The 25,990-nt window shown below is 39.6% G+C and overlaps 1 protein-coding gene across 3 annotated transcripts in view; it reads right to left on the reverse strand.

The window, feature by feature from the left end:
• Positions 1 to 598: 598 nt before the first annotated feature.
• Positions 599 to 25,990, reverse strand: part of LRGUK (leucine rich repeats and guanylate kinase domain containing) — a 131,070-nt gene continuing 105,678 nt past the window's right edge. The window contains exons 17-21 of one of the 3 annotated variants that reach the window (XM_003920982.4): positions 25,013 to 25,101; positions 23,176 to 23,301; positions 13,237 to 13,385; positions 7,487 to 7,613; positions 599 to 6,014 (exon numbers count right to left, since the gene is read on the reverse strand). In XM_003920982.4, the coding sequence (XP_003921031.3) occupies positions 6,008 to 6,014; positions 7,487 to 7,613; positions 13,237 to 13,385; positions 23,176 to 23,301; positions 25,013 to 25,101 (498 nt within the window). In that variant the 3' untranslated portion in view covers positions 599 to 6,007. Of the gene's footprint in view, positions 6,015 to 7,486; positions 7,614 to 13,236; positions 13,386 to 23,175; positions 23,302 to 25,012; positions 25,102 to 25,990 lie in introns of those variants that run through there. The other 2 variants (XM_074379045.1, XR_012512030.1) reach the window with 2 other exon arrangements.

The following is a 25,990-nucleotide window of genomic DNA, read 5'->3' on the forward strand; positions in this document are numbered from 1 at the left end:
GAATAAATCTCACTAAAGATATATTTGTCCTTTATGGAGAAAATTATACAATTTCATTAAAGAAGTTAATGAAAACCTACATAAATCGAGGATGTTTATAGATATGGAGAGCAAGTATCATAAAAAAGAAAAGCCTCCTCATATTTATGAATTGAATGTAATCCTAACCAACTCCAAGCAAGGCATTTGTAGAATTTGATACATAAGTCCAAGCATTTATGGAAACAATCTATGAGAGAGAATCTTACAAACCAGTAGGGGAGAGTAATGGGACAATTGGAATAAAAGAATTCAATCCTATCTCACATCATACACAGAAATCCATTCCAAGTAAAATATAGAGCTAAATTGGAAGAGCAAAACTTAACAAAAATTTAGAAAAATATCTGAGATTATGTTTTTGACAATAGGATAAAAAAGAAACTCATGAAATGTAAAAAAGTAAAAAAAGAAAAAGATTGACAAAATTGGTCATATAAAAAAACTTTAAAATATAACATTTTAGAAAGTGAAAAGATAAGTGACAACCTGGAAAAAGACCTTTGTAATATGTGTAATTAACAAAGAATTATTAATCAGAATATATAAATATGTCAAATTAATTTAAAAAGATAAATTAAAAAGATAACTCAATTTAAAATTGGGCAAAACATATAAATAGGCAATTCACAGAAGATAATCATAAGTGGCCAATAAACTTATTTAAAAGGTTCAACTTTACTTGACAATTGGAGAAATTCAAACTAAACGCCACAGTGAGATTACATTAACACTTACTGGATTAGCAATAAAAAGACTATTAATACCACTGTTGAAAATGTAAAAAAAAAAATGAACACTCTCTTACATGTTGGTAAGAGTATATTACAGCAAAAACTATAGTAATATCTGATAAAGTTAAAGATTTTATATGTATAGCACAGCAATTCCACACCTAGACAAGAATGTTTTCAGCTGCATCCTTTATAATAACGAACATGTGGAAACAAATTTAGTGTTCATCAACAGAAAAGTGAATAAATTACAGTATATTCTTACAGTGTAATATTATATACCAGTAAAAATTATAAAACTATAATAAGAAAAACTATATGGATTAATCTTCCAAACATAATGCTGAGAAAGTTAACTGCTGAATACATGTAGTAAAGTTTTGACTCATGGAGAACAATGGTATATATTTTAGGAATAGATACATATATACCAAAAGTGTAAAAAATTCATGGGAAGGATAAAAAACCAAATAGAGAATAATAGTTACATCAGGGTGGGAAAAGGAAAACCTTATTAGAAAGGATAAAAAATGGACTTTAAATATATTAGTAATATTTTGTTTCTTAAAGTGGGTATGTTATGGGCATGGAGTTTTATTATATTATTCTTTTTCACTTGTAAGATATAAGTCTTGTGCATTTTAAAAAGATTTACATCTAAATATTTCATTGTGTTGAATGAGTGTAGATTAATTTCTGTTTTCAAATGCTCATTGCCAGTATGTAGAAATACAATTGACTTTTTGAATTGATCTTGATACCTGAGAACTTAATGTACACATTATTCATTCTAAGAGTTTTTCTTTTCTAGATTTCTTGGAATTTTCTATGTAGATCAGTGTTATCGGCAGCTTAAGGATTTCTTTCAAACTGTATTCTTTTTATTACATTTTCCCACTTTATTGCACTGGCTTGAACTTCTAGTCCTATGTAAAATGAGCAATGAGAGTAGTCATCTTTGCCTTGTTATTCTCAGAGAGAAACCATTCAGCCTGTGACCACCAAGTATGATTTTTAACTGTAGATATTTTTGTAGTTGTTCTTTATAAAACTGAGGAAGGTCCTCTCTATTCCTAGACTTTTATTACGAGTGGGTGTTGGACTTTGTCAAGTGCTTTTTCTGCATCAATTTGTATACTCTGATTTTTCCTCTTTAGCCTGTTATTATGATAGACTTCATTGGTTGGTTTCAACTGTCAAGCTAGCCTTGCATCTCTGAATTAAATCCCACTTGGTCACAGTACATATGTTTTTTATGTATTGCTGAATTTTATTTGCTCACGAAATATTTACCAAGGTGGAATATATCCAGAGCCATAGAAGAACTTCAATAAATTTAAAAGAATTGAGTCTGGGCACAGTGGCTTGCACCTGGAATCCTAGCATTTCAGAAGGCTGAGGCAGAAGGATCACTTGAGGCCAGTAGTTTAAGACAAACCTGGACAACATGGTGAGACCTCATCTCTACAAAAAAGAAAATTAGCCAGGTATACTGGCACACACCTGTGTTCCCAGCTAATTGGGAAGCTGAGGCAGAAGGATTGCTTGAGCTAAAGAGGTCAAGTCTGCAGCAAGGTATGGCAGCACCACCGTATACTAGCCTGGGCGACAGAGAGAGGCCCTGTCTCAAAAAAAGAAAAAAAGAAAAAAAAAAGAATTGAAATCATATAAGATATGTTCTCTGACAATGATGGAATCAAACTAGAAATTAACAACAAAAAAGTAACAGGAAAATCTGTAAGTATCTGGAAATGAAACAGCACACTTCTAAATAATTCATGGATCTACAAGGAAGTCTTAAGGGAATTAAAAATACATTGAACTGAGTTAGGGAAGAATCCCTCCTCTTCATTTTTTGGAATAGTTTCAGTAAAGATTGGTAGTAGCTCTTTGTACAATTGGTAGAATTTGGCTGTGAATCTGTCTAGTCCTAGGCTTTTTTGGCCAATATTTTGTTAAGAATTTTTACATATGTAAGTGATATTGGTTAGTAGTTTTCTTTTATTACATTGTCTGTCTGATTTTGCTATCAGGGTAATACTGGCCTCGTAAAATGAGTTGGGAAGTTTTCCTTCCTCTTCTGTTTTCTGGAAGAGATTATATAGAATTGGTGTGAATGCTTCCATTAGCAATTCGTTCTTCAGTGAAAGCATTTGGGTTTGGAGATTCTTTTTCAAGTTCAATTATAAATTCATTCAACCTAAATCTTTGATTTTCTTAGTATATTTATAGGGTTATTCAAATTATCCTATACAGTGCAAGATATGGGAGTTTATGTTTTTTTAAAAAATGAGTTTGTTTTATCTAAGTTGTAAAATTATGCATGTAGAGTTGTTTGTAGTATTTCCTTATTATCTTTTTAATATTTGTGGAGTCTGTAGTTTCATCCCCTATTTCATTTGTATTATTGGTAATTTTTGTTAATATATTTTATCTTCATCTGTTTTTACTAAAGAGATAGTCCATTTTTATTCTTTTCAAAGTAAAATAAAAAATAAAAAATTAAAATAAAAAATAAAACTTTTTATTTTATTGACTTTCCTCTATTGTTTCTTCCACTTTCATTTTCATTAATGTCTGCTCTCTATTCTTTTCTTCTGCTTGATTTAGGTTTAGTTTGCTTTTTTCTGGTTTATGAGGTAGGAGCTTATTGATTTAAGACTTTTCTTGCCTAATATAGGCATTTACTGCTATAAATTTCCCTTTCAGCACTGTTTTAGATGCATACTACAAATTTTGATAAGGTATATTTTCATTTTTATTCAGTTCAATGTATTTTATTTTTTATTTTTTAGATTCTGGGTGTACTCGTGCAAGTTCACTGCATGGGCATGTTGCATGATGCTGACTGAGGTTTGGGTTTCTAGTGAACCCACCACCCAAATCATGAACGTGGTACCCAACAGGAAGTTTGTAAAACCTTGCTCTCTGTATTAGTCCATTTTCATGCTACTAATAAGGATATACCAGAGACTGAGTAATCTACAAAGAAAAAGAGATTTAATGGACTCACAGCTCTACATGGCTGGGAAGGCCTCACCATCATGGCAGAAGGTGAAAGGCACATCTTACATGGCAGCAGGCAAGAGAGAATGAGAGCCACGCAAAAGGTGAAACCCCTTATAAAACCATCAGTTCTTGTGAGACTTATTCACTACCCATGAGAATAGTATGGAGGAAACTGCCCCGTGATTCAATTATCTCCCACCAGGTCCCTCCCACAACACGTGGCAATTATGGGAGCTACAATTCAAGATGAGATTAGGGTGGAAACACAACCAAACCATATCACCCCCTGCCACCGTTTTGCAGCCTCAGTGTCTATTGCTTCCATCTTTATGTGCAATGTGTACCCACTGTTTAGCTCCCACTTATAAGTGAGAAGATGCGATACTTGATTTTCTGTTTCTGAGTTATTTCACTTAGGATAATGGCCTTCAGGTGCATTCATGTTGCTACAAAAGACAGGCTTTCATTCCTTTTATGGCAGTGTACTATTCCATATTTTCACTCTTTCCATTTTTCTTTCTTCCTTCATGATCTTTCAGGTTTCCTTCTTTTATCATTTCCATTCTGTTTCAATAATTTCCTTCAACTATTCTCTTAGGATAGGTTTGTTGGCAACAAATTATTTTTATTTTCTTTCATCTGAGAATGTCTTGGTTTTTCCTTCAGATCTGAAGGACATTTCCACTGAATATAGAATTGTAAGTTGATAGTTCTTTTCTTTGAGCACTTCAAAATATACCACTTCCATGGTTGTTGATGAGAGTCCACTACCATTTGTTTTTTTCCCTATAATGAAGATAGCGTTTCTCTCTCATTCCTTTAAGATTTTGTGTTATCTTTAGTTTTCAGAAGTGTGATTATTATGTGTCTTGTGAATTTCTTTGCTTTATTCTGTTTATGATTTATTTCTTGGATTTGTAGGTTTTTGGCTTTTGCCAAACTTAGAGATTTTGGATCATTTTTTAAAAAAATATTTTTCAGTCTCACTCTTTTGTACTCCTTCTAGACTCCAATGATGCAAACATTAGATCTTTTCACATAGTCCTACACATCCCTGGGATTCATAGTTTTTTCAGTCTATTTTCTCTCTGTCATTCAGATTGGGTAATTTCAATTGCTCTGTCTTAAGCTTATTAAGTTTTTTTCCTCTGTCCTCTCTATTTCACTCTTGTGCCCATCCAATGAGTTTTAAAATTTCAGTGATTGTACTGTTTAGTCATAAAATTTCCTTTTGGTTCTTCTTTATGTCTTCTGCTTCTTTGCTATGATTTTCTCTTTCTTTGCTGAAATTATCTATCACTTCATTTGTTTCAGTTCCTAATTGCTTGTTGAAGCATTTTTACAATTGCTACTTTAACATCCTTACCAGATGATTCCAACATCTGTGTCGATTTGGTGTTGGCATATATTGATTGTCTTTTCTTATCCAAGTTGATAGTTTCCTAATTCCTGATATGGTGAGTGATTTAATTATATCTTAGACATTTTGAATAGTGTGTTATGAGACTTCAGTTCTTATTTCAAGCTGTTGTCTTAGCAGGTCGTCTCTGACACCATACCAGTGGGGCAGAAAGGCATTGGCTCATGACTGGTAGATAGAGAAGTCAAAGTTCTCCACTTGGCCTCTGTTGACACCCAGGGTGGGAAAGAGAGGAGTGATGCCTCATTAATGCCTTGGCGTGGAAGTGTAGGGTCCGCACTAGGCCTCCACTGAACCACACTCACTGGGAGTGGGAGAGGCACCTTGTCACTGCTCTTTACATTGCCTCCACTGACACTGCAGGGACATGGGTTGATGGGGAAAGTCCTCTCCATGAGACCTTTTCTGATATTCTCCAGTGGAAAGAGGGGAGAGGTACCTCATTATTACTAGGTGAGGAGCAGAAGTCCAGGCCCCCCAAGTGGCTTTCAGTGACATCATGGGAGGGCATTCTCATTAATATTGGGCAGTGGTTAAAGTCCCAGCTCTCCACAACACTGTCTTAGATACTATCCCAGCAGAGAGGAGGAGGAAAACCTTGTTACAGCCAGAAGAGGTTGGAAGCCTTTGCCGACAGTGTGGGGAGCAGAGTTTAATCCACGGTGGTTGGCTGGAGTGGTGATGCTATTGTCTATAAGTTTTCTATCTTTTGAGACTGCCCCTTTCCTAGTCCTTTAGCCAGAGACAGCGGCCTTTTGCTGGAGCTCTTGTTGATGTATCCATTAGTGCTTCTCTAGCACTTAGTTTAGGATCTATGAGGAAAACACAAACTCTGAGAATTAACCACCATGTTGTTACTTGAGCTCTGAGATCCATGGCCTATTTGCCCTCTTGTCACCTCTCAGAGTTTTAGCTATCATGTTCAGGATTTTAGCTGTATTCAGTGAGGAAAAACCAGGAAATGTGCAGCTCCTCCATGTTGTCTTAAATCAGAACTATTATTTTTATATTTTCTATCATTCCTGAAATATTTCATAATTTTTTAAAAGATTAGTTGAGGCTTATGAAAGTTAAACTATTCTCGAAGATTCTTAGAGTACAGTGACCTACCCCCTTCCTCCCCACTTCTCCAGAAAAGATGTCTCCATTTTCCCTGCCCAGCCTTGTCACCTCCTCCGTGACTCCCCTGCTCCACCCTCACCAACCCCAAGAAAAGAAATTTAATCAGCTCCTGTTTGGGAGCAGAACTAGGAGAAAGACAGAAGCCAATAGCAAATTGTGTTATAACCACATTTGTTACAGGGAAGAGGATTATTAAAAGGGGTTTTGATATTTTAAAAAGGAAAATCGTTGGGAGATTCTGATATTCAAAATATTTAACAATGAGTATACTACTAGGAGCAGGCTTCTCTTTTCACTAGTCATCATGCAGAGTACTTAGAAAACAGTCAATTTACCAAAACAAAGGAATGTATCTCAAAGTTTAAACAATCAGGATAGACTTAATGGCACATACTAGCTAAATACCAGCCTTGCCTGTAACTACTCAGTGGAGTTTTTCTTTATAAGACAGGGAGTGAAACCATAAAGGTGATGAAAGTGTCTAAAAGCATATCTAAGACAAGCAGTACATAATCTGAGTCAGAGAAAGGTGAAATAAAACAACTAACTCTTATGTTTTATTTTTTCATGTTGCTAAAGCAAGTCAAGAATCCCCAAAATTACATTAATTCCTTAAGCGATGTAGTCGATATCATGTTGGTTACAAGTTAAATGGAACTCTGCAGTCCTTTCATAATCAGTACAAAATAAATCAATCCTCTCACGCATACAGGAATGTTGTAAATGGACATGTTGAAATTTTAAGAGCACAATCCCAGTTGGATATATCAAAAAGCCACTCTGCATATCACAGTGCAGAGATCTTGGGAGAGTTTCCCATCTGATATTTCTGAGCAGGAAGCAGCTGGAAAAAATTATTTATAGCTATGGAAAAAACTGAAATGACACTTTTAAAAGCTAAGAATAACTCACATTTTTTAAAAAAAGAACCTCAGATCTTTAAAAATTATTTAAGAAACTTATTTTTTAATAAAAAAGATAAGACACCAGCCAAAGCATCACAAAAGAAATTCATTGAGAGAATTAAGGCAGGTAGAACATTCTTCTGTGGGTAATGGGTTGAATGAGAAACAGCTAGGACCCACTGCCAGGTAAGGCAAAGAATTTGACATCAGCAGAGCAAGTTTTCCGTGTTAGGATCAGACATCAAGTGCTGGCCTACCTGCGGCCCTGAGGGATTGGAGGGAGGGTGGGTTTGACGTTGGAACCTGGGCGACTGATGACTGGCACTGATTGTTGCTGGTATTGGTGAGACTCTTTTTCATGTGCAAATGATTGTATAGGTTGTGCTGTAAAACATTCAGAAAAAAAGACATATGTAGTTAATCCGTTGGTTTCTTGGTACAAAGAAAATAAGCGTTGCATGATATATGCACAGCAACAATTTCTAGAATTCATTCGTGACAAACTATAAGAAATAAATGAGGCCAGGCACAGTGGCTCACGCCAGTAATTGCAGTACTTTGGGAGGCCAAGGTGGGTGGATCACTTGAGGCCAAAAAAAAAAAAAAAAAAAGAAAGAAAGAAAGAAATGACATTCGAGGAAGAACAATAATAGTGGACAAGGTCAGAATACAGCATGTACATGGTTGAACAAGTGTTAGGTTGTGCAGACTTGCCCAATGACCAGAGGACGCTACAGCAAGCAGTCACTAGCAATTCTTCCACCTGCTCACGCCCTCCATAACAATGCTCCACTCAGTACTCTTTCACAATCATACACGTGCACACAGTCACACACACAGTGCAGTTCTTTCTATAGAAGCTTCATGTAATGCCCTCTAAAGATTGGTCCATTCACCAATCAGGAAGACATCTGGATCTAGGTTTCTCCAGAGACCATGGGAAGCAGGAGTTTAGAAGATAGAGAGGAAAGGTAGAGGCATGGTGGCCATGGCAGAAGCAGAATTCTCACTGGTGAGAGAGCAGAGTAGCAGGGATTGAGAAAGTAAAGCAGAGGATTCCACAGAGAGTGAGAGAAACAGAAATGATGGGTAAGATTACAAAGACTGGATCTATTGGCCAAACCAAACCAGTGAAAAGTCAAAGGAAATACTGACCGTTTCAGGATATATTCAAAGAAAAAATAAGACACTGCCTGAGAGGATACTGTTATCATCAAAAGAAAAGGGGAAAAAACTCCTCCCTTTTTTTTTTTTTTTTTGAGACCAAGTCTCACTCTGTCACCTAGGCTGGGGTGCAGTGGTACGATCTCAGCTTACTGCAACCTCCACCTCCTGGATTCGAGAGATTCTCATGCCTCAGCCTCCTGAGTAGCTGAGATTACACGCATGCACCATCACTACACCCGGTTAATTTTTGTATTTTTTCCAGAGTTGGGGTTTCACCATGTTGGCCAGGCTAGTCTCGAACTCCTGATCTCAGGTGATCTTCCTGCCTAGGCCTCCCAAAGTGCTGGGATTACAGGCATGAGCCATTGTGCCCGGCCCTTCCTTGTTTGCTGGTTTTTGTTTTTCTCCATGGTGATATTTTTTTAAACAGGAAAGAGCAAAGCAAACATGTTGAGAAGAAAGAAGACAGTAGAGGAGTGGGCCTCCTTTTTCAATCTGTTCAAGTTCTACCACCAGATAAATGACATCTCCCAGTGGTGGAATTGCTTATGGAAGCAGTTTTAGAGCATCCAGCCTTAGATAACTCATCCACAGTGAGAACAGTGTTGAAGGACAAATAATATTGCCATTTAATAAAACAGGAATAAAGATTTACAAACCAATACATTAGACTTTATTTATTTTTATTTATTTTTGAGACGGAGTCTCACTTTGGCACCCAGCCTGGAGTGCAGTGGCAGGATGTTGGCTCACTGCAATCATCGCCTATTGGGTTCAAGCAATTCTCCTGCCTTAGCCTCCCGAGTAGCTGGGATTACAGGCGCATGCCACCATGCCTGGCTACTTTATGTATTTTTAGTAGAGACAGGGTTTTGCCATATCGGCCAGGCTGGTCTCAAATTCCTGACCTCAATTGATCTGCCTGCCTCAGCCTCCCAAAGTGCTGAGATTACAGACATGAACCACTGGACCTAGCCACGTTTGACTTTAAATCTTAGCAAATTTCAGTTGATTAAAGAAATGGTTGTGCATTTATAAAATACTGTAGTGAGTGATGAATGTTGAAGGGGTTTGCAAAGGATTTGTAAATTTTATTTAATTTGTAAATAAAACTTTATTGGAAGCCAGCCTGTATCCATTCATTTGCACACTGTTTATGGCTGCTCTCACACTACAATGGTAGGGCTGAGGGTTACACGAGAGTCTGCATGGCTCACAAAGCCAAAAGCATTTACTGTGTGGTTCTTTACAGAAAGGTTGCTGACCTGTGAGTTAGAAAAATACCACTGATATAACGTATCTTGATTTCTACAGGGCACTCATCAAAGTTTCTCATGGGATTACACTAGAGAAATGTGAGTAGTAATCACATAGAAGTGATTACTTTCACGGAAAGTGGGCTTTCCCTGAAGTTAAGTCTCCAGAGACTTGCCACGTGACACTACTCGCAGCTGAGTCCTGAGTTCTGTTGTTGACAGTGACTATGACATAGGCAGAGGTCACAGGCTTGTTGGTTTTATAGATTTCAAAAATCTATAAAATAGAGAATATAGGAGATTCATCAGATACCAGATGATCCAATCAAGCTGGAATGTAGAGCCAAACCAAAACGATAAAAAGATGAAAACGGGCCAAGCAAGGTGGCTCATGCCTGTAATCCCAGCACTTTGGGAGACCGAGGAGGGCAGATTATCTGAGGTCGGAAGTTGGAGACCCGTCTGACCAACATGGAGAAACCCCATCTGTACTAAAAATACAAAATTAGCCAGACATGGTGGCACATGTCTGTAATCCAAGCTACTCGGGAGGCTGAGGCAGGAGAATCCTTTGAACCTGGAGGGGCAGAGGTTACAATGAGCCAAGATCCTGCCATTGTACTCCAGCCTAGGCAACAAGAGTGAAACTGAGTCTCAAAAAAAGAAAAAAAAAAGAAAGATGAAAACGAAAGTTGCATTTACGTGAAAATAAGATCAACTTCACATACATGAGATGATAGAGACTTGGTTTGACAGTTCATGTAAAAAAGACATGAAAGTTTGACTCAGCCAGCAGTATAATAAGAAAACCACCACAGTGTATCAGCAAAATGGCAGACTCAGAACTTCCCGGCCCTTATTCTCCCACGGGAACATTCAATAAACAACTAGAGACCAGCTAAAATAACTTTACAGAAACTCTGGAATCAGCCAAATATCTATAGCAACTGAACAAATGCCCAGTCAAGGAAAAGCCGCATTCAAACGGTAGGAAATGTCATGGTGTTTTCTCCCTCCCTTGCCCCACCCACCCCAGCTCATTGCAGTGTGATTTGGGGGAAATGCAATCAGATCCCCAGACCCCTTCAGTAAGCCAGAGAGAGTAGAGCAGATCTCATTTGCAATGTTCTGTACCCGTTTGGCGGCTGCCTGATTGGTCTCTGTGCCATCTAACTCAGAGTTCAAATGGCCCGAAGAGGCATAGCTGGGATCTAAAACGAAGGGAAGCCACAGAAGCAGTGGGCATGGCTCACGAAAACCACACAGGGACTGCTAATTGAGGGATATGATAGAACAGCTAAAGTCCCAACAAGCAGCAGGGGTGAGACTCCTAGGAAAATTAAAACATTGAAAAGCCACTGTGTCTACTGGGGAACTGGACAAAAGACACACACACGCAAGCCCAGGGAAAATGTACACCAAGAAAAGGCCTGAGAAGATGTGACGCCTGCATGCAAGCCTGATCCTAGGCTTAGAACAGACGCTGCTAATTAGTCTTCTCCAGCACTGAGCCAGTCTGCAGCCTTGGAGAGGTAGCTGTTTTTTCAGATGCCCAATTTTCAACAAAAGATCAAAGGCATACAAAGAAACAGGAAAGTGTGGCCCATTCAAAGGAACAAAATAAATCTGAAGAAAGCATCCCTAAACAAAACCAACACAACCTTCTGCTATGTGGATAAAAACTCACAAGCACAACATCTGGCAGGTATCTAGCAAGTTACTTCTTGTATTATAACCTCATCTTATCTGGTTCGATATTATATATTATAATATGCATATACATGCTATACTCATATATAGTAATATATGATAATATATTATTATAGGACAGATATTATTCCCAAGGCTCAAATGTTAACTGACTTGCCCGACATTACGCAGCCAGACATTACAGAAATGGAAATAGAACCCCAGTCTTCTGATTCCTAATCTAATGTCTTTCTACTGTACCACACCACTGATAACAGCTCCACTTTGCTCTGGTGAGACTGTTTAGAATGCGGTGTTTGACTCTAAGTATCCCATTTAAGGAAGAATTCAGGCAGAGGGGAGAGAATGAGATGGGGATGGTCTAGGAATACTGTCCTCTGGGAAGCAAGAACTGTGATGAACCTATGTTTGGTCCAGAACTCCTGGTCCCCTCGGGCCCTGGACTGGCAGGTCCCAGCCTTTCCAGAATTTTGAGAACATTTCCCATTTCCTGCAGGCTGACATGAAGGCCATTAGAATTTGGAATTATTTCCCAGAGCTTTGGTGTTAGAATTCTCATCCTTATTGCTTGTGTCCCGCATGAATCAAATCCTTGAAAATACCTTATTCCAGCCAGCTATCCTGAATACCACCGTAGTGAAAGGGAGTCCACCCTCACATTGCTTAGAAGATGCCTGCTTCACTAATCCCGTCCTTTTGAAGATACCATCTATTGTGTCTTCTCATGCCAGGCAAATTAAGAGGTCTATATTCGTTCTCATTCTAGTTCCTCTGGTCATCTGAGCAAGCAGGGTTCAGGCAAAACATCCCCACAAGACTACAAATGGTGGCTCCCTCCTGGCCTCCATGTGTTACAGAGTTCTCCCCATTCGCTCATTCCTCTGTCGGCTACTCACAGAGCCCCCCACCTTTCCTCCTGACACCCCGATTATTCTCTCCCATTCCCATTTTCACCTCCAGTCCTCTGTTTTCCCCACCATATTCGAGGTCTTTATTCAGTGTTATTTGTGAACACTGCCACTGAGCCCAAAGGGAAAAATGCAATGGGCATTCTATCTCTGGACTTGCATGTTCACACGTGTGTTGGGGATCCAGGGGTAAAAAGAAGGTGAATGAGGGGCTGGGCCAGATCCTTCAAGCCTAAAGCCATCAGCATTCTGCCAAACTGCCACAGTGAAGGCTGGACTGCAATTCAAAGCCTCCATGCTTCTCTTCACTTTCATTGAATGAAGTCTACCTCACCAAAGCCTCCTCTGAAGAGCACGTGGTCCTCGCCCCAGACCCCTGCAGATAATGTGGTCAGGTGGACAGGGCAGCAGCTTCCTCTCAAAATGGCTAAGCCACCGTGGGTGAATTCCCCACCTTTCTCAACTTTGTTTTTCACCTGTAACAATGGGCAACAAAATAACTAACACTCTACCTTAGAGGGAGATTCTGACTCAATACTCTCATTTAATTTTCAAAAATCAGGATCAATAGGAAAGACAGTGGGAAATATATATAAATATAACATAGACTTAAAAATAATTTATGGAACCAGATGTAAAACAATGCATACTTTTTTTTTTTTTTTTTTTTTGAGACAGAATTTTGCTCTTGTTGCCCAGGCTGGAGTCCAGCAGTGCAATCTCAGCTCACTGCAGCCTCTGCCTCCCAGGTTCAAGCAATTCTCCTGCCTCAGCCTCCCAAGTAGCCGGGATTACAGCTGCCTGCCACCATGCCTGGCTAATTTTTTGTATTTTTAGTAGAGACAAGGGTTTCATCATTTTGGCCAGGCTGGGCTGGAACTCCTGATGTAAGGCGATCCACCCGCCTTGGCCTCTCAAAGTGTTGGGATTACAGGCATGAGCCACCATGCCTGACCTAACTCATACCTTTCAGGATGTCTTCTGTCTCACTGTCACTGGGTCCTGATCCTAGGTGTGAAGAAAGGCTCCCCTCTGGAGCCTGGAAAGGCAATTCTTTTGACCACGGACAGAACTGAAACAATGAACTTTTCATGGAAACCAAGGAATCCTTGCCACTGAAAAAATGAAAAATCAAAGATCTTTTTGAGATGCAAAGTATGCATTACTAATGGCCACACGATCTATGCCCATGACTTCCCTGGGTTACCTTTATCAGATCCACAGTAGTTGGTGGGCATGTCTGTGTTGAGCTAGTTTTCAACAGTGTCTATAGCAGGTGCTACCTAGCAGCTGACATACCTTAAAGTATATTAGGTACTGTACACATTAGCATAAATGTCTCATCCATTACACAAGACATAGCTGAGTGTCTACTAAGCAAGCAATCATGATAGGTGCTGGAGTAGAAAATAAGATGAGTAAGGTGCAGATCCTAATCTCCAGGATTTTAGAATCAGTGCTACTTCAAGGATAGAGAAACAAAATCATGTTAGGTGGCCTCATCTGGGGCATAGGTTTTGGGGACTGTGATTTCGTTTCCTTTTTTCTTTTTTTCTTTTTTTTTTTTTTTTTTGAGACAGAGTCTCACTCCGTAAGCCCAGCCTGGAGGATAGTGGCACAATCTGGGCTCACTGTGACCTCCACCTCCTGGGTTCAACTGATTCTCCCACCTCGGCCTCCCAAGTAGCTGGGATTACAGGCATGTGCCATATTGCCTGGCTAATTTTTGTATTTTCAGTAGAGACGGGGTTTCACCATGTTGGCCAGGCTGGTCACGAACTCCTGACCTTAGATGATCCCACCTGCCTCAGTCTCCCAAAGGACTGGGATAACAAGTGTGAGCCACCACGCCCCACACTCGTTCCATTTTTGGGATAATGTTCAGGTATGACTGGACGCCTGAGATCCCTGCTTCGGAGCCAGAACCCTTCCTACTGCCAGGCCTTTCCTTTGGGATCCACTTGTTTCTTGGCTCCCTTCCAGGGAGGCAGCTCACCAGGGGAGCTCATCCTGCAAAGCCCTGGCTAGCAGCTGAACCTTGTTTACAGGCACTTCTACGGCTGTGCCCATCCCCACCAAATTTGCTCTCACTGGAGAGTCTGAAATTGATCACATGAAAATGGCTGATACTTAAGCCATTACTTTTTGGATTAATCCTGCCTTTAAACAAGGGCCAATGTCCTAAAAGAGTACAGCTCTCATGGCAGATTTCAGGCCTACGGACAAGGGCAGGAGAGATTTACTAAGTGAAATTTCCTCACTAAATGTTTGCGCCATGCCCTGAGTAGTCCCTGACTCAGCAAGGGAGACAGCTCTGATTCCACCTGACAGGGTGGACACGAACCTCTCCCCTCTCCCTGACCCATGCAGTCCCCATCTCCCACCTTGGGACCCCAAGGATTGTTTACACTTTTAACCCTTTTCTGTCACTCATTTATCAAGTCATTCACAATTCAAAGACTGAATATGTTCAAAGGATATGGCAGTGAACGTGAGATATGGACCTGCCCCATCCAGCTTACAGATGGCGGGGGGTTGGGGAGGGGGAGGTATCTAATCACACACATACTTTACAAAAACTGAGACATGAAAGGAAATGCAGATGCTATAAGATGATACATTAGGCACGGCAGGACAGCTCTCCTTGAGGAAGTGCCATTTTAGTTAAGACCTGAGGGATGAATTAGCTAGAAAAGGGGGAAGGTCAGGTGGAGGTTGAAACTGGAGGGAAAGAAGGAGAATGCTCTCAGCAGAGGGAGCATCATGGCATCTGAAGGACCTCACTGGGAGGCAGGTTTCCCTTCTCCAACTTAATGGTTCTGGAATGCTTCTTAGTCAAAGTAAACTTCAAGAATGATAGAAAGATGCTGGCCTGGAAAACTAACTGGAAAATGACAAAATCAAGGAGAAGAGTTTTTTTTTTTTTGAGATGGAGTTTCCCTCTTGTTGCTCAGGCTGGAGTGCAATGGCTCGATCTTGGCTCACTGCAAACTCCACCTTCCGGGTTCAAGCAATTTTCCTGCTTCAGCCTCCCAAGTAGCTGGGATTACAAGCACGCGCCACCATACCAGGCTAATTTTGTATGTTTAGTAGAGACGGGGCTTCTCCATGTTGGTCAGGCTGGTCTCAAACTCCTGACCTCAAGTGATCCACCCTCCTCAGCCTCCCAAAGTGTTGGGATGACAGGGTTGAGCCACTGTATCTGGCTAGGAATAGACTTTTTAAAGAGAAGGTTTGGGGTGGGAATAGGATAATTCATCCACTGAAAGACAGGAGGGGGAAGCCATGAAGCCTGGAGATTTATACCACTAGGTCTTGGGAAGAGGGCACCATAACCCAAGTGATGTGCGTCTCTTCTGACACGCCACAGGGGACTTGTTCCGGCCCATGTTTCTGGATCTCACCAGCCAATGACTCCAGGACCAGATGGTGGTTGATTGAAGTATTTATAGACCGTGCTCTTGACCTCCCCAGCTGTCTCACCACCAGGTGCCTTCAGTCACTGGTAGGACCTCGACAAGGAATCATGCTGAGACCAAGCAAAAAAGTTCCCCCATGTACACACAGAAAGATTTCTAGTTAACAGCAAGTGTCAAAAAGAAAATGTATAAATGTAGGTAAACCCCTCAGACATAGAGTTGAAATGCAAATATGGGCACTTCCCATTTTTAAAAGTTTAATGATGTTCCTTTAGAAAGCCACAGAGAATGTGAATTCTCTGTCGGAGATGCTGGCATATCTTGGGAGACTTTAGCAAATAAGAGGTAGCTTGGGAAGAAGAAAGAAACTTCTGGTAGAAGATAATGAAAATCAGACAAAAAAGATGTCTGAACTAAATTGTCTTTCATTCATCACAGACCTTCCTGTGTCATGGTGTTCCTCTCACACATGCCTTCTTCCTTCAGTTACATTCTAAGCCTTGTAGACAGTGCAACCAAGTGGCTTAGTGCAAAGATTCGAGCCTTTTGGCCTTGGTTCAGACCTCAGCTCTGAGACTTGATAGCTTCAAGTCCTTTAACTCACTCAATAACTTGCTTCAGTTGCCACATTTTAAAAATGAGGGAAAGACAGCATTTTTTCTCACCAGGTAGTAGTTATAAATTTGTGTGTGTGTGTGTGTGTGTGTGTGTGTGTGTGTGTGTGTGTTTTGAGGTAACATATGTCACATTCCCAGAACAGAAACTGGCATGCAGTTGAGTGTCACACAAGACCCACTAGCTTTGTAACTCTGCTTCTCATATCCCATACACATTCACACTTCAGTTCAATTGTTTTGGATTGACTTATCTTTATATACTGTATTAATTTCCTGAAAATAAAGTTCACTAATTGCTTCTCATTATAAAAGTAAATTATATGCATTTTAGACCATTTAGAAAATACAGAACCTAGAAGGAAAAAGGAAAATCACACAGAGAAAGCCGCTCTTACAGTTTGGCTCTTTTGGCTTTATGTAATTGTGCACATTTTCAGTGAACAATTTTAAGTTATCAACAGTTTTCTGAACCCTGATCTTTAACAGCTGCATAACAGTCCATCAAGTACATGCTTCATGCTTTATTGGACCATTCTGTTATTTTTGGACTTTCAGGTTCTTTCTAAGTTTTTCTGTTTTAATGAGTATCCTTGCATGTGATGATTTTCCACGTGTTAATTTATTAGTAACTGCTAGGGTCTGAATGTTTGTGTCCCCACAAATTCCTATGTTGAAATTTTCATCCCCAAGATGATGACATTAGGAGGTGCTTAGGTCATGAGGGTGGAGCCCTCATGGGATTAGTGCCCTTATTTAAGACTCCAGAGAGGCCAGGCACGGTGGCTCACGCCTGTAATCCCAGCACTTTGGGAGGCTGAGGCGGGATGATCAAAAGGTTAGGAGCTTGAGACCAGCCTGACCAACATGGTGAAAATTCATTTCTACTAAAAATACCAAAATTAGCTGGGCGTGGTGGCGAGTACCTGTAATCCCAGCTACTTGGGAGGCTGAGGCATGAGAATTACTTGAACCCGGGAGGCAGAGGCTGCAGTGAGCTGAGATCGTGCCATTGCACTCCAGCCTGGGAAACAGAGTGACACCCTGTCTCAAAAAGAAATAAAAAAATACTCCAGGGAACTCCCTCACCCCTTCCCTTGTGTAGAGGACACATCTACACAATGTCACAAGACAGCATCTAGAAACCAGGAAGTGGGCCCTGACCAGACACTGAATCTGCCAGCACCTTGATCTTCAACTCCCAGGCTCCAGAACTGGGAGAAATAAAGATCTGCTGTTCATCAGCTACACGGTCTGTGATGTTTTATTACAGCAGCCTGAATGGTCTAAGACAGTATCAATTCCCAGAAGCGGGATAATTAGGTCAATAGTAAATATATTATTTAAGATTTTGCTATAAACTTCTTAATTGCTCCCCCAAAGATTCTGAAATTTTATCCCCCAACAGAATCTGGGTCCTCTAGCAGTATCTTTCTCTTTGCCCCATTTAAAAAATAATTTTAAAATATCAGTTTTGCTAATTCAACAAGCAAAAAGCGGCATATTTAAAATTGCTTTCTAATCACAAGCAAGATTAAACATTATTTTTTATATTTATTCATTAGCTTCTCCCCACAGTCCTTTTGTGAACTGTGTATGTCTTTTGCTCACTGATCTGTTGAGGACCATAGCGTTTTTCCTACCAGTTTGTCTGAACTCTTTACATATTGAATATTAACCCTTTTGTTGTTTTTTTAATAAAGCTTGCTGTTTTTCTTTTAAATTTGATTTGGATCTAGACAAAGTTTTTCTCATGTCTCCAAAAACTTCTCACTAACATTTTAATCAAATTACTCTACATATAGTTAAAATTAAGTCAAATTATGCAGAGAGGCTTATTAGTCAAATTATTTCTAAATAATGTTATTCGCATCAATTTTTTTTAATGAGATGGAGTCTCTCTCTGTTGCCTGGGCTGGAGTGCAGTGACGCCATCTTGGCTCACCACAAACTCTGCCTCCCAGGTTCTACTGATTCTCCTGCCTCAGCCTGCTGAGTAACTGGGACTGCAGGTGCGTGCCACCAAGCCTGGCTATTTTTTTGTACTTTTAGTAGAGATGGGTTTTCACCATGTTGGCCAGGCTGGTCTTGAACTCCTAACCTCAGGTGACTGCCCACCTTGGCCTCCCAAACTGCTGGTATTACAGGCATGAGCCACCGCCACCCCCTCAACCAGCCCTGACATCAATTTTAAACATATCTTTTAATAGACAGGATTTCTGCTATGATACAGAAGACCTTAACTCACTTTATAACACTCCCTTGACATAGTTCTATCACTATTCTCAGTTCTTCCATCTATCAGAGCAGCATCTTCATATATCATATTTTAAACCTCCATTTCTTCTTTCATTAACAACAGATAATAATATTGACCCTCCACCTCTACCTCCTAAACTTTGTCATGACAGGTTTGCTTTTCACTGTCAAGGTTGATTACATTAAGCTTTGTATTCATCGTTCTTTCTTTTCATGATTTGGCCAAAGGTTGATTAAAATGCTGAAAATTAATAGGTAATTTTTCACTGCAGAACCTAGCAGGTGGCTGTGATTATACTTCTTTTTCTGTAGATCCAATATTATGATCCCTATCCCAGCAATGAAGTATATTTCTAGGATCAAGTTCAAGTTGACTTCCACTTTTCACACTCCACATTTAACTTTGATTTGAATCTGGCAATAGGAAAGTCTGATGCAATTGGGTCTATACAATGTAAAGCCTGCCATTTAAATGAAGGCATCTATGTTTACTAGGATATGATGACTGTGGCAGAGATTAAAAGAGTGGAAGCCAGTCTTCATGAGATGTCGCCAGGAGTTCAGGGCTCTAGTACTGAAAAACATAGCAAGTAGCTATCATCTGGGTCTGTCATCGACCCAGAAGGTGAGGCAGTGGGTGGTATAGGCATACCGAAGGTGACGCGGCTAATGAGCGTCCCTCACATTGTCTGTGTTATGTTTGAATAGCAAGCAGAGGCTGCAGCACTGGTGCACTTGGGAATCCCAAACCAGCTCTCCTGGAAAGCCCACATGCCGCTGGGCATAGGCACCTGCCCACTACTTGGACTTCAGGTGTCTGTTAACTACAGCTAAGGGCTACATGGCACCAACATTCCCAGACAGAGGTATTCCGGGATAGGGCACTCTGCATCCTAGGGGCTCTGCTTAGAAGTGTCAGTTACTTGTTATCAGATGGCAGGGAAGTCTAATTGCTTGCTCACAGGAGGAGGTCCATCTCACTGTCATGGGCTGAGTTCTTGGGACTGTCTTCCTGTTGTTGGACAACAGCTTTTGGAATTCTATGCCAGAATGCTAGGCCCCTTTAATTTAATTTAATTAATTTATCTATTTGAGAGAGGGTCTGTCACCCAGGCTGGAATGCAGTGGTACAATCATGCCTTGATCTCTTGTGCTCAAACCATCCTCCCGCCTCAGCCTCCTGAGTAGCTGAGACTACAGGTACACACCACCATTATTTATTTATTTATTTATTTATTTTTGTAGAAATAGGATTTCACTATGTTGCCGAGGCTGGTCTTGAACTCCTGGGTTCAGGTGATCCAATCCTTACACCTGGGCTTCCCAAAATACTGGGATCAGAAGTGTGAGCCACCGCACCAAGCCTAGGTCCCCTTTAGATAGAGCAAAGTCTCCTAGCAAACCTTGTTTCCCAATCTCTTGCTCCCACCTAGGATAATTGAGCTTGCCCAAGAAGCAGTTTCTAGGGAAGAGTAAACTTAGATCAATATTGCCAACATCTGGATCTTCCAGTCACTGAACAAATCTCTCCCCTACCTCCTATATCGGGAAAGTGTCATTATTATGGGATCTTTTCTTTAGATGTATTCCTAGACTGACTCTTTTCCCCTAAATATAGCAGTAGATACATTTATGTTTTATGAAATGGAGACTTTTATCAAACGATACATGTATAAAGATGTTCTTCCATCTTTTAGTGAAAAATGCAATAATCCAAACTGATAAAGATATAGTGCATACAATGGTAGTTATATTTCAAACACATACATATATATATAGCATATAGCATATAAATATGTAGCATGTTAAAGGGAACACAGAAAGAATGTGACAAAAAAAAATTTCACCTGGCTCAAGCCTGTAATCCCAGCACTTTGGGAGGCCGAGGCAGGCGGATAATGAGGTCAAGAGATCGAGACCATCCTGGCCAACATGGTGAAACCCTGTCTCTACTAAAAATACAAAAAAATTAGCTGGGTGTGGTGGCGTGTGCCTGTAGTCCCAGCTACTTGGGAGCTGAGGCAGGAGAACTGCTTGAATCCGGGAGGTGGAGGTTGCAGTGAGCCAAGATCGTGCCACTGCACTCCAGCCTAGCACCTGGCAACAAAGCGAGACTCTGTCTCAAAAAAAAAAAATGTTTTTTTTTTTCCCACTGGATTTTTCATACAAGTTGTATTAGTTTGCTCTGGCTGCAATAACAAGGTACCACAAACTGAGTGGCTTAAACAACAGAAATTTGCTGTCTCACAGTTGCGGAGGCCTAGAGTCCAAAATGAAGGAGCTAGCCGGGTAGATTCCTCCCAGGGTCTGTGAGGGAGAATTGCTCCAGGCCTCTCCTCACTTCTGGGGTTTGCTGGCAAGCTTTGGTCCTCCTTGGCTTCTGCCCCATCACCCCAATCTAAGGCTTCTTCACAAGGTATTCTCCCTAGGTGTGTACCTGTGTCCAAATTTCCCCTTTTTACAAAGACAGCCTTATTGGATTAGGGCCCAACCTGCTCCAGTATGACCTCATCTTAACAAATTACATCTGCAGCGAACCTATTTCCAAATAAAGTCACATTCTGAGGTCCTGGGGGTCAGGACTCCAACATATAAATTTGGGGTGTGGGGGACAGCTCAAACCATAACACATATGTTTAGGGAAAGAACATGTCTGCATTTAAGACACACACCAAAAAAGGCATCACAAAGCAAGTTCTTCCTTTCAACAACTATTTTTCCTTTGGTTCAAAGTATTAAATGAATACACGTTGAAAGTCAGAAGAAAGAAAGCGGCGGATTTCAAAGACACGTGCGTGACCACAGGTGAAGTGTCAGACTTGAGCCACAGGCCTGACCCCTTTTACCAAGGGAAGAGATGATGTGTAAACCTACTGCAGCCCATTAGGAATTTTTGTTTTCTCTTTTCTGCTGTATTCCCATCTGCCTACCTCACTGTTCTAATAATTCAGAGCTCAAACAAATCCTCAGAGATCACAGTTTCAATATGGTTACAGAAAACTAATTAAACTAATTATAATGCTAGGGTCTCTAATCTCTAGTGAAATGTGCAGACTGAGAGGAGACCATTTAGAGGGGACAGTTATTTTTCATCATAAATTTATGGGAGGAAACCCCAAGTGTCAGAACAATAAAACTCAGAAATAAAGAAAAGCATTGCTCATTTTAAAAGTTTTCATTCTCATTATATCACCCTCATAAAATATCCCTTTGCTGTGACGGGCTTCTAAAATAACTTTGCAAAGTTATACTCCTACTTAAAAAATTATAAAAATGGTCATTGTTGAAAATATGGGGAATGAACAAAAAAAACCCCAAAAATTGGCCATAATCTTATCACTAGAAGATAATAAATATTTTGGTATTAATCTTTTTACTTTCTCATTTACTGAATATTTTATTAAATTCTTACGGATTTTTAAGAGTTTTTAAGACAAAGAAATAAAATATATATCATGTGCAAATAATTTAGGTGTTACAGAAAAAAAAGAATAAAGAAGAAAAATAACTGGTAATTATAGAGAAATAGCCACTATTAACATTTTGGTGAGCTTTCTTTTAGTCGCATTGTATGTCAATTACATTGCCATGCGTTTGGATGCTCCAGAGAGACTGTCATACCCACAGACCCCTTCTGAAGGATTTTCCACTTGGTTCACTGTCACTGGTCTAACCACAGAGAAGACTGGCTAAAGAATAGGTGCCTGACATAGCGACAGCCAATCTACAGACCAGCCAGCAACCAATGAGGGTCCTGGCTAGAGATCTCTACCCAAGAGGGGCACCCCATAGCAGATGGCAATTGACCCAACTAGCCAAATCTTCGTGTAAATTTCTTTTACAGAGAGATGGTCAATTGCAGTGGCAGGAGCAACTGACAGAGAAACAACATATAGTAGGATGTTGGCAAAAGCACAGCGCTGCAAGCAGTGATGGAGGCTCTGTTGTAGTCCATATGGGGCCCTCATCCTAAACATTTTCAGCTTTTGAACAACACTATGACATATTAAACACTGAGGCCCTGAAATGACCTTTTCTATATTGGACTTCAGTTGGTCAACATTTTGAAATATAGTGTCATACTAATCAGCATTTTTGGTTGCAAATACAGACACTCTTTGGTTAATGTGAATATTTAAAAGGGAATTCTTGGAAGGCTATGGGGTACTTTATAAAATTGATGGAAACTAGAGAACCACGCTTTAAAACTAGGCAGGAACAAAGGTAAGCTAGGAGACAAGAACACAGCCGAATCACAGTACAGGACGAGATTGGTAGAACATTACTTGCCTTACCACAATGGATGTCTGTGCTCTTCTGGAATCTTGGTTCTTCTGCTACTGGTGATTTGAATAACACTAACTGCCCCTGTGTCTTTGTATCACTCCCTCAAGATTCAAAGTCCCACGTAAAAGCTTCCAGTGGTATAAACCTAGGTTATATGCCTTGGCCCTCCTTAGAGGGGCAGGGTCTACTCCCTTTGAATTCTACAGTGGGAGTTGGGGCCCTGCTTCCCAGTTGTAGGATTTCTCTGAAGCTTACAGATAAGTACCACGATTTTAACTAACCAGCAGAAAATAGCCAATTTCATCCAACAAAATACCTCAACTCACCTCTTTTCAGGATATGGTCCAAATGGAGGTTTAAAGTAGTCTTCACAAAGATCAAAACTTTTCTGTAGTTCTTCTAAAGTTGTATAATAGTGTAGACCTCTGGTGAGAGGTACTGGTACTGGACCCCTAGAATTGGAAATTTAAAAAAGAAACCACAGGATTTTATAATGATACCAAGTGCACACACAGGTATAACTAAATATCCCAGATAAACCCCAATGCCAATGAGATCTATGTGAAATAATGTAATGTATCCACTCAGAAACATTCACATCAGAGCTTGTCTTAAGTCATTGGCATCATTACATTCTAATTTGAAGGTTAAGTAAATATGCATTGCTGTGAATATTCCTAGCCATTAAAGTACTAATACAGGCAAATTATCTTCTTTGACATTCATATGTACCCTGTTATAAATCCTAGTCCATTTGTTATGCAAGGGCTAGCAACATAGCAACTGCTATAGAAGTTAAAAATAGGTGTTTTCCGACTTTATTTATAATCTAATGCCTTGAAATGGTGTCCAAGTAAAATATTTCTAAAAATTCTACCATTATACTTTCAACTAAACTCTAGCATAAAGTATCCTTTTTCATCTATTCATATGTGCTATATCCAAGTCTGTTCTCTCAGAGTGACTTGAAAGAAAAAGAATCATTAGCCATTTTTCGTGAATAAACCCTGCTGCTCTTCGCCTCAGACTTGCTAGAGTTGCTATGTGCAAAGCAGTCCAATTGCATATAAATGCAGGCAAATTCAAAGCATCTTTCTGCCTTTGTGATGACCCATTTGGAACTCATATTTAAAATTGCATAGTTTCTCTGCCCAGGGTGTTTGAACAGGTCTGGCATTCTGCTAGGCAGCGGTCACCTAGGCCCCAGCTCAGCTGCTCTGGGGGACAGTGTCCCACTCCTGGCCACCATCCTCCCAACCCCCCTGCCATACAAATTTGCACATCTCACACAGCCTGTCTTTTGAATCAGACTATCCAAAGATAGCCTACTAACGTGAAGAAAATTAATCACTCTGTTTTGATATGGCAGGAAACAAGTGAAGAAAAATGTAATTTAATTTATATTGATTAAAGATTCTCAATAGATAACTTAAAAACAATAAAAGAACCAAAATGAAATTTTTAAATGTTTTTTTAAATTCTTGCTTTCTTGAATCACTGCACTCTTAACTTTACTAAAAAGTTTCGTAGAATGCTCTAATTAAGATTTTGTCAGTGATCTTAGTAACTTTCTGAAAACAGGGACTTCTTCATTTCGTTACTCAAATATTCTAAAAGGTCACACAAAAATTTTTATAGCTACTAACATCTATGAAGCCCTACTATGTGGCAGGCACTAAGTGAAACATTTGATACTAAAGATTAAGAATTCATGGATTTATAATAAAGACACAATTCTTCCCACCCCCATGGAATTTATGGTCTAATATGGAAAACAGACATTAAACCGTTGATCCTACAAATAATTAATGACTATTGTTCTGTGAGTCATGACAATTACAGGGTCACGTATCACAGGATATAATTAACCTTCAGTCATGAACAGCCTTGGTGAAACCTAGTACTGCTATTCAAACACCATCAGAAGTATTCTTTGCAATCTTCAAAAAATCATCGGTTTCTAGTAGCTATGAGCATACTGTGCCTTTTAAAAATGTATATAAATGAAAAGGAAACAAATTCTAGAACTGGGTTTACTGCTGAATCACTGGGTCCATTTTAGGACAGAGGTCTCTGTTTATGTTCATGATTTAGGATTCATTTGGTATATTTGAACACCAATCTAAAGTTGCTCAGGTATAAATACACATGATAAATTGCTACCTTTGAAATAGGAGTGCGTGACCAGGGCGTATCTTTCCTATTAGAGCTTGCCGGGCTGCCTCATGCTGTCTGTGTATGGAAGATCTTTCCTAGGCAAGAAATATCATCAGAAAATTATAATGATGTTAAAAATGTCAGATGATTAAAGCAGCTGAAATAATTCTTTTTTTTTTACTAGAGATTGACAAATATGTGAAAGAAAAAGGGGGAAGAAAGACAGGCATAAAAAACAATTAATGTTCATTCAGGAAAAAGAAAAGTACAAACTTCATAAATAAAACCAAAATATTTTAATAAAGTCTGTAATATACCAACTCCATTTGACATCTAAATAATAATATGGCAATTTTTATTAATATTTTATGTATGCATTTTTTCTTTCTAATGAGATTATAAACTTCTCAAAGGTTCAGACTATTATGTTCTTTTTAGTTTTCCCAGCTCTCAGCAATACAGCAGCTAACTGATTGAATGAACATACCCACCAAAGTTTAATTATGACCCTGAAACAGGAAAAATTGATGGGGAGGGGGTCTTTCTCTCATTATTTCACTAATAACACTATCACTATTTAGTAGGCATTTGATGGGAACACAGATACATAAAGGACAGTTTCTGCATTCAAAAGCTTTATGGTCTGGTGGCAAAAAAAGAGAGGAAAGAAAACCCAGATAGCTCAGGCTGTTTTATAAATAACAGAGGATGCATGGATACACAGATCGCCTGATGGATGTGATCTGTTTAGCAACTGTCCAGGTACTGGATCTCCTCCCTTAAACAAACCTAATATACAAAGTTCTTAATTTACAGAAAAGATATATTAACAAGTAATTATTTGTTTTACATACAAGACTTAATTCCAAAGGGGCTTTATAATGGCATTTATTTAAACAGCAAGTACACTTAAAATACCATTAATCTTTGCTTCCAGTAACTTAATCTGAAATACGCCTTGCTGTTTTGATTATGTCATTACCA

The sequence above is a fragment of the Saimiri boliviensis genome, chromosome 10 (assembly GCF_048565385.1).
Source record: "Saimiri boliviensis isolate mSaiBol1 chromosome 10, mSaiBol1.pri, whole genome shotgun sequence".
NCBI classification, from domain to species: Eukaryota; Metazoa; Chordata; class Mammalia; order Primates; family Cebidae; genus Saimiri; species Saimiri boliviensis.